General features: G+C 35.1%; 1 protein-coding gene across 1 annotated transcript in view; it reads left to right on the top strand.

Annotated features, from left to right (window-relative positions):
• SATB2 (SATB homeobox 2) overlaps positions 1-13,089 on the top strand; it is a 200,920-nt gene that overhangs the window by 91,198 nt on the left and 96,633 nt on the right. Inside the window, exon 5 of the mRNA XM_024124589.2 lies at positions 2,484-2,586. Within this exon, the coding sequence (XP_023980357.1) occupies positions 2,484-2,586 (103 nt within the window). The remainder of the gene's footprint in view (positions 1-2,483; positions 2,587-13,089) is intronic.

Raw genomic sequence — 13,089 nt, 5'->3', positions numbered from 1 at the left:
TGTTTTCTTAATTTCACTTTCAGATTTTTCATCACTAGTGTATAAGAATGCCAGAGATTTCTGTGCATTAATTTTGTATCCTGCTGCTTTACCCAATTCATTGATTAGCTCTAGTAGTTTTCTGGTAGCATCTTTAGGATTCTCTATGTATAGTATCATGTCATCTGCAAACAGTGACAGCTTTACTTCTTCTTTTCCGATCTGGATTCCTTTTATTTCTTTTTCTTCTCTGATTGCGGTGGCTAAAACTTCCAAAACTATGTTGAATAAGAGTCGTTGCCAACTCCTTTTTAAATGAGTGTGAACTCTAGTGTAAGACCATCTGGTGATGAAACCAGCAGAAGTCCAGATATTCATTTTCTTGCCACATAGATTGACACTGGCCACTAACGCACGAGTGTTAATGAAGATGCATCTGGAGGAAAGACAAAGTAAGAAGTCCAGGGAGTGGGGGAAATGTGGATTATCTGAGACCAGAGTAATATGGATATGTGTCCTGGTCTTATGGGCCAGGAGGAGTTGAGGGGCAGCTCCAGGCAGTACTTAAAACACTTTCCATTTTAATCTGCTTTATAGATCACTTTGTGATAGAAGGTTTAGCTCTGGCTTCTGCCATGGCTATATATCTTATGCCTTTCCAGAGGGTAACATTCATACAAACAACGTAGAAAGATGACAAGTACGTTTGCAGTTATTCACATAAACCCGAGTAGCTGGTGCATCTGTTATTAGGCTGCTTTCATGTTAAATTTTTCATTATTTTGACATTTCAGTTTGGCATTTTAAAATTTCATCTTTGTCCCTTTTCATCTGTTATATTTCAGTGACTCAGATATCCCACATCAGAATTGTGTTAGACACAAGGGAGAGAAAAAAAAAGAAACAGACATAGTCACTGTCCTCAAGGATCTCACAAACTGGGACAGAGAGGAAAGCTCAGCCCAGAGAGGGAAGGAACTAGCGTAGCTAGCCAAGAGACTTCTTTACTCCTTTGTTAATAACATACAAAGCAGAACCCTGCCTCAGGAAGATTAGGATTCCATTGATCCTCTAAGGCAGCAGGCAAGGCTCCAAGTTCTGTGATACACTCAGGTGATACTGGCTCTTTGTGTTCCAGGGCTGTGTCCAGATCCTCAGATTAAAAGAGTTCTCTTTACTATCTCCCTTTAGAGAACAGAATTGTCGTTTAGAGATCAGCAACTGCAGGGAGGATAGCCATCTGCTATATAGAAAGAACCAGAGGTTTCTGTGAATTGAATTAGGACCTCCTTCCCCCATCAGTACTGCATAGTGATTAAAAAAGAGGGAGTCTGTGGGCTTATAGAGGAAACTGTCTTAAATGGGGGTCTATGTAGGACTGTCTACTGGCATTTGAACCTAAGTAACTTGTCAATGCCTTGATTTATTGTTATCCTTTTTATCTTGACTACTTTGTCGAAATGACATTAGAAGTTCCAAGATTTCCCTCAACTGTTCCATATCTGGGGAAAACTTTTTTAAGAAAGATGAGATTTCAAGGCAGGATATAAAGTCTTAACGTAGGTCATTTGGATCTCTTGACTCGTTTATGTCCATTTGTTTTTAGACAGAATTTGCAGAAATAAAGTCTGTGTATAAAACATACACATGTACTATCACAGTCATTCAGGTATAAGTTAACATCTGCCATGAATGTTGGTCCAAACATGCCATATTGACTGAAAACATATCTCTGTATGAAATTGAATTCAAGGTGTACAGTTATAATTTTTAATTTTTCAGTGGTAAGTTAGGTTATGCTCCCTTTCTCTTTCCTGTTTACTGCAATTTCAAACAAATCAGCTAAAGGGTTGAGCTGAGGAGAGAGAGGAGTATTAAGAGCAAGAAGGAATCAGGTACTTAAACACTCAAAGTTTTAGCTTTGATGCATTTTTGCTTGAAACACAGAACAAGTGTTATGTTTAGTTTCCCTTGCTCTAAAATAGCACTGTTAATTTTTTTCATTTGGTGAATTTTCACACAAGTGCTAATCACACGTTTCTATAAATTATATTAATTTAACTTATTTCTCTAAATGTTGTTCTGTAGTGTGTAGCACGGATGTTCTCAGATTCTTGGCTGTGTAAGCTTGTTGCAGTTGGAAGCGGAACAGAAACATCTGAGAGGCATTATTTGGATTACAGATGCAGGAGCATCTGATCTCACCTTTTGCTCGGGTTCCTAAATCACAACTGTTCTTTCCCTTTGTATTCAATCTGTGTGTCCTGCCCCCTCCATCTTTGACATTGCTCCAGGATTGGTTTTATGGAGAATGCACTGTCATCGTACAAGTTAAAGGGATAGTAAGTTTCGTTAATCATATTTAATATTTAGTTTGCAGGAGCGTGACTGCTTCAAATTTAAAAGACAAAGGAGATTGGTGTGGACTATAATGTGCCCTTTCTTGTCCCTGAAAAGGAATACTCATATTTATGGAAAAATAACTGTTTTTTTTTTCTTTACAGAGTATGATTTCATCCATTGTAAATAGCACATATTATGCCAACGTGTCAGCAACCAAGTGCCAGGAGTTTGGGAGATGGTATAAGAAGTACAAGAAGATTAAGGGTAAACTGACTTTGATTTTTGAAGCCTATTTTCATTTTCTTAGGTCAAGGAGTTGTTGATTCTTGGGAATTTATGCTAATTTAGATACAATTTTTAATAAAATTTTATATACTTTTTTATAAAGGTAGGATTCTTTTTTTTAACTGAAGTATAGTTGGTTTACAATATTGTGTTAGTTTCAGGTATACAGCAAAGTGATTCATTTATACATGTATATATATATATGTATATATATATGTGTATTTTTTTCAGATTCTTTTCCATTTTAGGTTATTATAAGATATTGAATATAGTTCCCTGTGCTATACAGGAAAGCCCTGTTATTTATCTATTTTATAAATAGCAGTGTTTATCTGTTTATTCCATACTCCTAATTTATCTGCCCACTTCTCCTTTGGCAACCACAAGTTTGTTTTCTATGTCTGTGATTCTGTTTCTGTTTTGTAAATAAGTTCATTTGCATTATTTTTTCGAGATTCCACATATAAGTGATATCATATAATATTTGTCTTTCTCTGTCTGACTTCAGTCAGTATGATGATCTCTAGGTCCATCCATGTTACTGCAAATGGCAATATTTCATTGTTTTTCTGAGGCTGAGTAATATTCTGTTGTATGTATATACCACATCTTTATCTATTCATCCGTTGATGGACACTTAAGTTGCTTCCATGTCTTGGCTGCTGTAAATAGTGCTGCTATGAACATTGGGGTGCAAGATAAGATTCTTAATATTTTCATCAAGAGATCCAGATTGGCTCCCTTAAAACTAAGATGGTGGGCTTCCCTGGTGGCGCAGTGGTTGCGCGTCCGCCTGCCGATGCAGGGGAACCGGGTTCGCGCCCCGGTCTGGGAGGATCCCGCATGCCGCGGAGCGGCTGGGCCCGTGAGCCATGGCCGCTGAGCCTGCGCGTCCGGAGCCTGTGCTCTGCAACGGGAGAGGCCGCGACAGAGGGAGGCCCGCATACCACAAAAAAAAAAAAAAAAAACTAAGATGGTGTTAGAACTAAAGTAAAATTCTTAGCATAATATATGAAGTGTGTAGTTTTCACAAGAGATGCTTGTGAAGGCTGAGATCTTTAAAAATATTTTGAATTTGTATATTTCAGATAGGCATGTCTGTTTAAAAAGCTCAATCAATAAATCATTTTCATTAATTTATTAATGAAAAAAGCAGTCATTCTAGGTTAAATCAGCACTTACAGTTTAAGTACCAATTAGCAAATTGAAATGACTGTGTGGTATAGGGAAGTCTTTGGTCAGAAATGGAGTTTGATGTTGTGTTTATTTGGAGACGATTCCAGAACAGTGGTTAAAGCAAAGGGACGCTGCAGTCAGGAGGACTTGTATTCAAATCTTTGTCTTCTGTTTACTAGCTGTGTGAGCTTGAACAAATTATTTAATTTCACCAAGACTCTATCTCCTTATCTGAAAATTGGAAGTAATAAAAGTAAGTCACTGGCTAGCTGTGAGGACTAAATACGTTAATACTGGCACAAAGTAATCTCTTAATAAACAATAACTATAATATTGTAACAATAATTAATAGTAGTAATTCTACTAGCAGCAATATATTATATATAGAATTATATCTGGTCCTGAATATACCATTCTCATATAATAAATGGCACGCTCTTTAGGCCATCCAGCCCTTTAAATATATGTGATATTTTGCCTTTGCAGATTTGTCAATGCTGGAAAAATTCTGTTGTTCTCACCCCACTTCAAATGCTATTCAATTCAAATGCTACCAACCCCTGAGGGGATTGGGGGATATTTTGGTAACAGAGCAGGTTGATGTTTGAGGGTCCTTCTAGTTCATGTTTTGCATGATTATGACATCATTCATCATGCTTTATTATAGGTATTCAGAGACTTGCTGATGGTTCACTGCCCCTGTTGAGAGGGTTAAATGACAATTTATGGTGGGCAGGTAAAAGTAAAGGGTTAATTTATTTGTTTTTACTACCTGTAGTTTTCCTCTAGGGAGACAGTATGGAAGTAATGCCTCTTGGTTGTTGAGTATTTGGGAGTTTGTTTACAAGGTTACCTTTTGAGAAAATGAGCTTTATTTGCATTGGTGGCACATTTCTGATTACAAAGGAATGAGAGCATTTTATGCTAAATATACAATTTATAAGGAAAGTCAAGTTGTTGAACTACCCAGGAGAAATTAAGTTCACTAAAAATTGAATTATGATCCATTCCTTTTCAATACATTCTAAAATTCTTAGGACCCTCTAGTTTCTGGCTTGGGTACTTGCTTTACAATGTTATTAATATTAACTCTTGTACAGGATAAGATGAATAACTCCTTCTCATTGTAAGACATGATTGTGTGGTTCGGAAGTGTTTCTTTTCTGTAAGTGTTGTCTCCAAGTTTTTCCTTTAAAATCAGATTGTTAAAGTACTTGAACAATATCCTCTTTGGCTAAAAATCAAAAGAATCACGCAGCTTCAAGGTCATTTGTTAGATCCAATTTACTTGCTATTATAAGAGAAAGGAAGAGAGCGTTCTCTTTTAATAGTCTGGAGTATAATTCCAGATTCAAAAAGACTGGAAACTCTTCACTCTAGTGTTTTCAGAATCGCCACTACAGAATGTGTGTGTGTGTGTGTGTGTGTGTGTGTGTGTGTATATCTGTTCACACACACATTAACACTTATGTCTTCTACTTTTCTCCTTTCTTTCTTAGCAAGTAAATTCTTCAAGCTCTATTTTTTTCTTCAAGATAGTAAATGCACAGTTAAATCTTTAAGTGCCATAAAAGCAGACTGAGACCTTGATTTCAATCAGGAGGTCAAGGATCCACACCTGAAGAGGCAGCCAGATGCTGTGTACACATGCTATTCAAAGAGATGGAGCTAGTCATTGCTGTTAAAAAGTGTGTGTGTGCATGTGTGTGTGTCAGTAGGAGGAGAAAAGGGAAGGTTAAGGTATGTGTGAAGTAAACACAAGCTGCCATAAAACAGTTCAAGTGGTGTTGATTCATCAACCAAGGGAGTGGGAGGAAAAACAAAGAATTCATGACAGGTATAATGGTGTAGAGAAAATAAACACCCCAGAGAAGTGCATTTTATTAACTTTCCACCTTCAGAGAAAAGGAAGTGTTGGACCTATACAGGAACATTTCAGTCCTTAGAAGCTTTATGCTGTGAATAGATGTCACTGTGGGAGTTCCTATCTAGTAGAATCCATTTCTCTTGAGAAAGCAATGATTTTGTTTGTAAAATTTCTATTTGTGTCCATCCATTTTCAAAAAAAAAAAAAAAAGTAATGAATTTCAAATCTGGAAACAAAGTAGCTAAACCAGAATTCTACCTTAGTGCTCTTCCTGAGAGCACAGAAGTCAGAGTTCTCCGTCTTTCCTTGTCTCCCCTCCCCCACCTTGTTTCCATTCCATAGTTACCAGTTTACATGTATCATTGCTGATGTTCAGTATGGAAGAAAATCTCAAGCTAGCTTACTGATGTCTCAAACTAAATGCAGGCTACATTGTTAAATATGTTTCCTATTATCTGCTAATGTCTGTTTTAATAAAACAGTGGGAACTAAATGGTTGCTTCTTAATCAAAACCATGATTTCCCAAACATAAGCTATGTGATTCTGTTACAAATTGCCACATATAGATCTCCTAGGTCAATTTTTTTTTCTCTTCTCATAGAAATAAACAGTAAAATAATTATATACTCTGAAAGATCAAAGTAAACATGACTAAAACCTGGCAAAAATAAAAGTCTACTGAAAGGTTTTAGGAAAAAAAGATCAGATTGCAAATTCTACAGTTAATGCTTAAATAAATATGAGAAAAATGAATAATCAATAATTTGATATCATTAAAAACAGATGTAAAGACTATATACAAATGGAATTGTCTAAATTTTGAAGTAAACATTTTAATGTGCATTTTTTGAATTTGTTGTTATTATAGCTAAACTATTTACACTTATTCTTTAAAAAGTCCTAAGTTGGTTTGGCTTAGCATGTTAACGTTATTTTCCCCAGTGATCACAGCAAAGCACATTCTGTTTACCTTTTTCCTTTAATTTCAAAGGCAATCATAGTTGACACAGACATATTTGAGTTAACATTAGTGTTAATTCAGGATAGATGGGGAGACAGTTTGTGTACTCTGGTTTTAAAGTTCAGAACCATGAACCTGCTTCCCAGGAGTTTTTGATACTGAAGAAAATGAAGTGGTTGAATGTGGTAGTTGGTTGGTTCAGATGGCATTTTTTTAATTGCTGTTCATCTCATACTGTAATTGCTTCTGGCCTAGATTTTACAATGTAGCGCTCATAAGCTCCCAGGATTCAGAAGAATACATAGATTTTGTGGAAAAACAAAACAAAACAAAAAGACCAATATTAACCGTTGTTTAATGTGTAGGAGTCTTAGTGTTGGACCCAAGGATAATCCACCGGGACCTAGAAACATTCATGCTATTAATTATTTTTAAGAATTTTGGGGGTTATGTGGGATTTACCTCTCAATTTTTCTTTCATAGGTTCTACGCATTTTATTAAAACAATATTTTTAACCTCACTCTTCTTTTGGATTAAGTCTATTTAGACATACACTTGCCCCATCAGTTGTATGAAACTAAGTGACAATTATGTGCAGTACTATTATTAATTATACTATTATGGCAATCTAATTCTGCAAGGGATCTTATAAGAATAAGAAAGTACCTTAACAAAGAAGCACTCATATGTTTTAAATGTTTCCTAATTAAAAATTAATAATTTAAAAGAAAATAATTTTATATTTAAAGTGTTTTTCATCTGGCACCAAAAGCAAAATGAACTGCCTCTTTGGTCAGGTCAGTTTCAAGTATTTAATATGTCACAAGAATTAAGGGGTCATTGAAAGTTCACACAATTCTAGTGAATATCTCAAAATTATTTGTGTCATAAAATAATACCACTAGAATGAATGGACCTAACCAAACCCTATACTGTGGCCAGAAAGCAAAATTATCCCCATCACTTTCCTTTTCTCAGTCATTGCACAAGAAGCCCCTGATTGCTAGTTGTCTTAATTTTGTTTGTTTATTTGTCCCTCAACTGTTCCATATCTGGGGAAAACTTTTTTAAGAAAGATGAGATTTCAAGGCAGGATATAAAGTCTTAACGTAGGTCATTTGGATCTCTTGACTCGTTTATGTCCATTTGTTTTTAGACAGAATTTGCAGAAATAAAGTCTGTGTATAAAACATACACATGTACTATCACAGTCATTCAGGTATAAGTTAACATCTGCCATGAATGTTGGTCCAAACATGCCATATTGACTGAAAACATATCTCTGTATGAAATTGAATTCAAGGTGTACAGTTATAATTTTTAATTTTTCAGTGGTAAGTTAGGTTATGCTCCCTTTCTCTTTCCTGTTTACTGCAATTTCAAACAAATCAGCTAAAGGGTTGAGCTGAGGAGAGAGAGGAGTATTAAGAGCAAGAAGGAATCAGGTACTTAAACACTCAAAGTTTTAGCTTTGATGCATTTTTGCTTGAAACACAGAACAAGTGTTATGTTTAGTTTCCCTTGCTCTAAAATAGCACTGTTAATTTTTTTCATTTGGTGAATTTTCACACAAGTGCTAATCACACGTTTCTATAAATTATATTAATTTAACTTATTTCTCTAAATGTTGTTCTGTAGTGTGTAGCACGGATGTTCTCAGATTCTTGGCTGTGTAAGCTTGTTGCAGTTGGAAGCGGAACAGAAACATCTGAGAGGCATTATTTGGATTACAGATGCAGGAGCATCTGATCTCACCTTTTGCTCGGGTTCCTAAATCACAACTGTTCTTTCCCTTTGTATTCAATCTGTGTGTCCTGCCCCCTCCATCTTTGACATTGCTCCAGGATTGGTTTTATGGAGAATGCACTGTCATCGTACAAGTTAAAGGGATAGTAAGTTTCGTTAATCATATTTAATATTTAGTTTGCAGGAGCGTGACTGCTTCAAATTTAAAAGACAAAGGAGATTGGTGTGGACTATAATGTGCCCTTTCTTGTCCCTGAAAAGGAATACTCATATTTATGGAAAAATAACTGTTTTTTTTTTCTTTACAGAGTATGATTTCATCCATTGTAAATAGCACATATTATGCCAACGTGTCAGCAACCAAGTGCCAGGAGTTTGGGAGATGGTATAAGAAGTACAAGAAGATTAAGGGTAAACTGACTTTGATTTTTGAAGCCTATTTTCATTTTCTTAGGTCAAGGAGTTGTTGATTCTTGGGAATTTATGCTAATTTAGATACAATTTTTAATAAAATTTTATATACTTTTTTATAAAGGTAGGATTCTTTTTTTTAACTGAAGTATAGTTGGTTTACAATATTGTGTTAGTTTCAGGTATACAGCAAAGTGATTCATTTATACATGTATATATATATATGTATATATATATGTGTATTTTTTTCAGATTCTTTTCCATTTTAGGTTATTATAAGATATTGAATATAGTTCCCTGTGCTATACAGGAAAGCCCTGTTATTTATCTATTTTATAAATAGCAGTGTTTATCTGTTTATTCCATACTCCTAATTTATCTGCCCACTTCTCCTTTGGCAACCACAAGTTTGTTTTCTATGTCTGTGATTCTGTTTCTGTTTTGTAAATAAGTTCATTTGCATTATTTTTTCGAGATTCCACATATAAGTGATATCATATAATATTTGTCTTTCTCTGTCTGACTTCAGTCAGTATGATGATCTCTAGGTCCATCCATGTTACTGCAAATGGCAATATTTCATTGTTTTTCTGAGGCTGAGTAATATTCTGTTGTATGTATATACCACATCTTTATCTATTCATCCGTTGATGGACACTTAAGTTGCTTCCATGTCTTGGCTGCTGTAAATAGTGCTGCTATGAACATTGGGGTGCAAGATAAGATTCTTAATATTTTCATCAAGAGATCCAGATTGGCTCCCTTAAAACTAAGATGGTGGGCTTCCCTGGTGGCGCAGTGGTTGCGCGTCCGCCTGCCGATGCAGGGGACTAAAGTAAAATTCTTAGCATAATATATGAAGTGTGTAGTTTTCACAAGAGATGCTTGTGAAGGCTGAGATCTTTAAAAATATTTTGAATTTGTATATTTCAGATAGGCATGTCTGTTTAAAAAGCTCAATCAATAAATCATTTTCATTAATTTATTAATGAAAAAAGCAGTCATTCTAGGTTAAATCAGCACTTACAGTTTAAGTACCAATTAGCAAATTGAAATGACTGTGTGGTATAGGGAAGTCTTTGGTCAGAAATGGAGTTTGATGTTGTGTTTATTTGGAGACGATTCCAGAACAGTGGTTAAAGCAAAGGGACGCTGCAGTCAGGAGGACTTGTATTCAAATCTTTGTCTTCTGTTTACTAGCTGTGTGAGCTTGAACAAATTATTTAATTTCACCAAGACTCTATCTCCTTATCTGAAAATTGGAAGTAATAAAAGTAAGTCACTGGCTAGCTGTGAGGACTAAATACGTTAATACTGGCACAAAGTAATCTCTTAATAAACAATAACTATAATATTGTAACAATAATTAATAGTAGTAATTCTACTAGCAGCAATATATTATATATAGAATTATATCTGGTCCTGAATATACCATTCTCATATAATAAATGGCACGCTCTTTAGGCCATCCAGCCCTTTAAATATATGTGATATTTTGCCTTTGCAGATTTGTCAATGCTGGAAAAATTCTGTTGTTCTCACCCCACTTCAAATGCTATTCAATTCAAATGCTACCAACCCCTGAGGGGATTGGGGGATATTTTGGTAACAGAGCAGGTTGATGTTTGAGGGTCCTTCTAGTTCATGTTTTGCATGATTATGACATCATTCATCATGCTTTATTATAGGTATTCAGAGACTTGCTGATGGTTCACTGCCCCTGTTGAGAGGGTTAAATGACAATTTATGGTGGGCAGGTAAAAGTAAAGGGTTAATTTATTTGTTTTTACTACCTGTAGTTTTCCTCTAGGGAGACAGTATGGAAGTAATGCCTCTTGGTTGTTGAGTATTTGGGAGTTTGTTTACAAGGTTACCTTTTGAGAAAATGAGCTTTATTTGCATTGGTGGCACATTTCTGATTACAAAGGAATGAGAGCATTTTATGCTAAATATACAATTTATAAGGAAAGTCAAGTTGTTGAACTACCCAGGAGAAATTAAGTTCACTAAAAATTGAATTATGATCCATTCCTTTTCAATACATTCTAAAATTCTTAGGACCCTCTAGTTTCTGGCTTGGGTACTTGCTTTACAATGTTATTAATATTAACTCTTGTACAGGATAAGATGAATAACTCCTTCTCATTGTAAGACATGATTGTGTGGTTCGGAAGTGTTTTTCTGTAAGTGTTGTCTCCAAGTTTTTCCTTTAAAATCAGATTGTTAAAGTACTTGAACAATATCCTCTTTGGCTAAAAATCAAAAGAATCACGCAGCTTCAAGGTCATTTGTTAGATCCAATTTACTTGCTATTATAAGAGAAAGGAAGAGAGCGTTCTCTTTTAATAGTCTGGAGTATAATTCCAGATTCAAAAAGACTGGAAACTCTTCACTCTAGTGTTTTCAGAATCGCCACTACAGAATGTGTGTGTGTGTGTGTGTGTGTGTGTGTGTGTGTATATCTGTTCACACACACATTAACACTTATGTCTTCTACTTTTCTCCTTTCTTTCTTAGCAAGTAAATTCTTCAAGCTCTATTTTTTTCTTCAAGATAGTAAATGCACAGTTAAATCTTTAAGTGCCATAAAAGCAGACTGAGACCTTGATTTCAATCAGGAGGTCAAGGATCCACACCTGAAGAGGCAGCCAGATGCTGTGTACACATGCTATTCAAAGAGATGGAGCTAGTCATTGCTGTTAAAAAGTGTGTGTGTGCATGTGTGTGTGTCAGTAGGAGGAGAAAAGGGAAGGTTAAGGTATGTGTGAAGTAAACACAAGCTGCCATAAAACAGTTCAAGTGGTGTTGATTCATCAACCAAGGGAGTGGGAGGAAAAACAAAGAATTCATGACAGGTATAATGGTGTAGAGAAAATAAACACCCCAGAGAAGTGCATTTTATTAACTTTCCACCTTCAGAGAAAAGGAAGTGTTGGACCTATACAGGAACATTTCAGTCCTTAGAAGCTTTATGCTGTGAATAGATGTCACTGTGGGAGTTCCTATCTAGTAGAATCCATTTCTCTTGAGAAAGCAATGATTTTGTTTGTAAAATTTCTATTTGTGTCCATCCATTTTCAAAAAAAAAAAAAAAAGTAATGAATTTCAAATCTGGAAACAAAGTAGCTAAACCAGAATTCTACCTTAGTGCTCTTCCTGAGAGCACAGAAGTCAGAGTTCTCCGTCTTTCCTTGTCTCCCCTCCCCCACCTTGTTTCCATTCCATAGTTACCAGTTTACATGTATCATTGCTGATGTTCAGTATGGAAGAAAATCTCAAGCTAGCTTACTGATGTCTCAAACTAAATGCAGGCTACATTGTTAAATATGTTTCCTATTATCTGCTAATGTCTGTTTTAATAAAACAGTGGGAACTAAATGGTTGCTTCTTAATCAAAACCATGATTTCCCAAACATAAGCTATGTGATTCTGTTACAAATTGCCACATATAGATCTCCTAGGTCAATTTTTTTTTCTCTTCTCATAGAAATAAACAGTAAAATAATTATATACTCTGAAAGATCAAAGTAAACATGACTAAAACCTGGCAAAAATAAAAGTCTACTGAAAGGTTTTAGGAAAAAAAGATCAGATTGCAAATTCTACAGTTAATGCTTAAATAAATATGAGAAAAATGAATAATCAATAATTTGATATCATTAAAAACAGATGTAAAGACTATATACAAATGGAATTGTCTAAATTTTGAAGTAAACATTTTAATGTGCATTTTTTGAATTTGTTGTTATTATAGCTAAACTATTTACACTTATTCTTTAAAAAGTCCTAAGTTGGTTTGGCTTAGCATGTTAACGTTATTTTCCCCAGTGATCACAGCAAAGCACATTCTGTTTACCTTTTTCCTTTAATTTCAAAGGCAATCATAGTTGACACAGACATATTTGAGTTAACATTAGTGTTAATTCAGGATAGATGGGGAGACAGTTTGTGTACTCTGGTTTTAAAGTTCAGAACCATGAACCTGCTTCCCAGGAGTTTTTGATACTGAAGAAAATGAAGTGGTTGAATGTGGTAGTTGGTTGGTTCAGATGGCATTTTTTTAATTGCTGTTCATCTCATACTGTAATTGCTTCTGGCCTAGATTTTACAATGTAGCGCTCATAAGCTCCCAGGATTCAGAAGAATACATAGATTTTGTGGAAAAACAAAACAAAACAAAAAGACCAATATTAACCGTTGTTTAATGTGTAGGAGTCTTAGTGTTGGACCCAAGGATAATCCACCGGGACCTAGAAACATTCATGCTATTAATTATTTTTAAGAATTTTGGGGGTTATGTGGGATTTACCTCTCAATTT

This window comes from Physeter macrocephalus, chromosome 2 (genome assembly GCF_002837175.3).
Source record: "Physeter macrocephalus isolate SW-GA chromosome 2, ASM283717v5, whole genome shotgun sequence".
Classification (NCBI taxonomy): Eukaryota; Metazoa; Chordata; class Mammalia; order Artiodactyla; family Physeteridae; genus Physeter; species Physeter macrocephalus.
The sequence above is the reverse complement of the archived record's forward strand: the minus strand, read 5'-3'. Positions and strand labels throughout refer to the sequence as shown.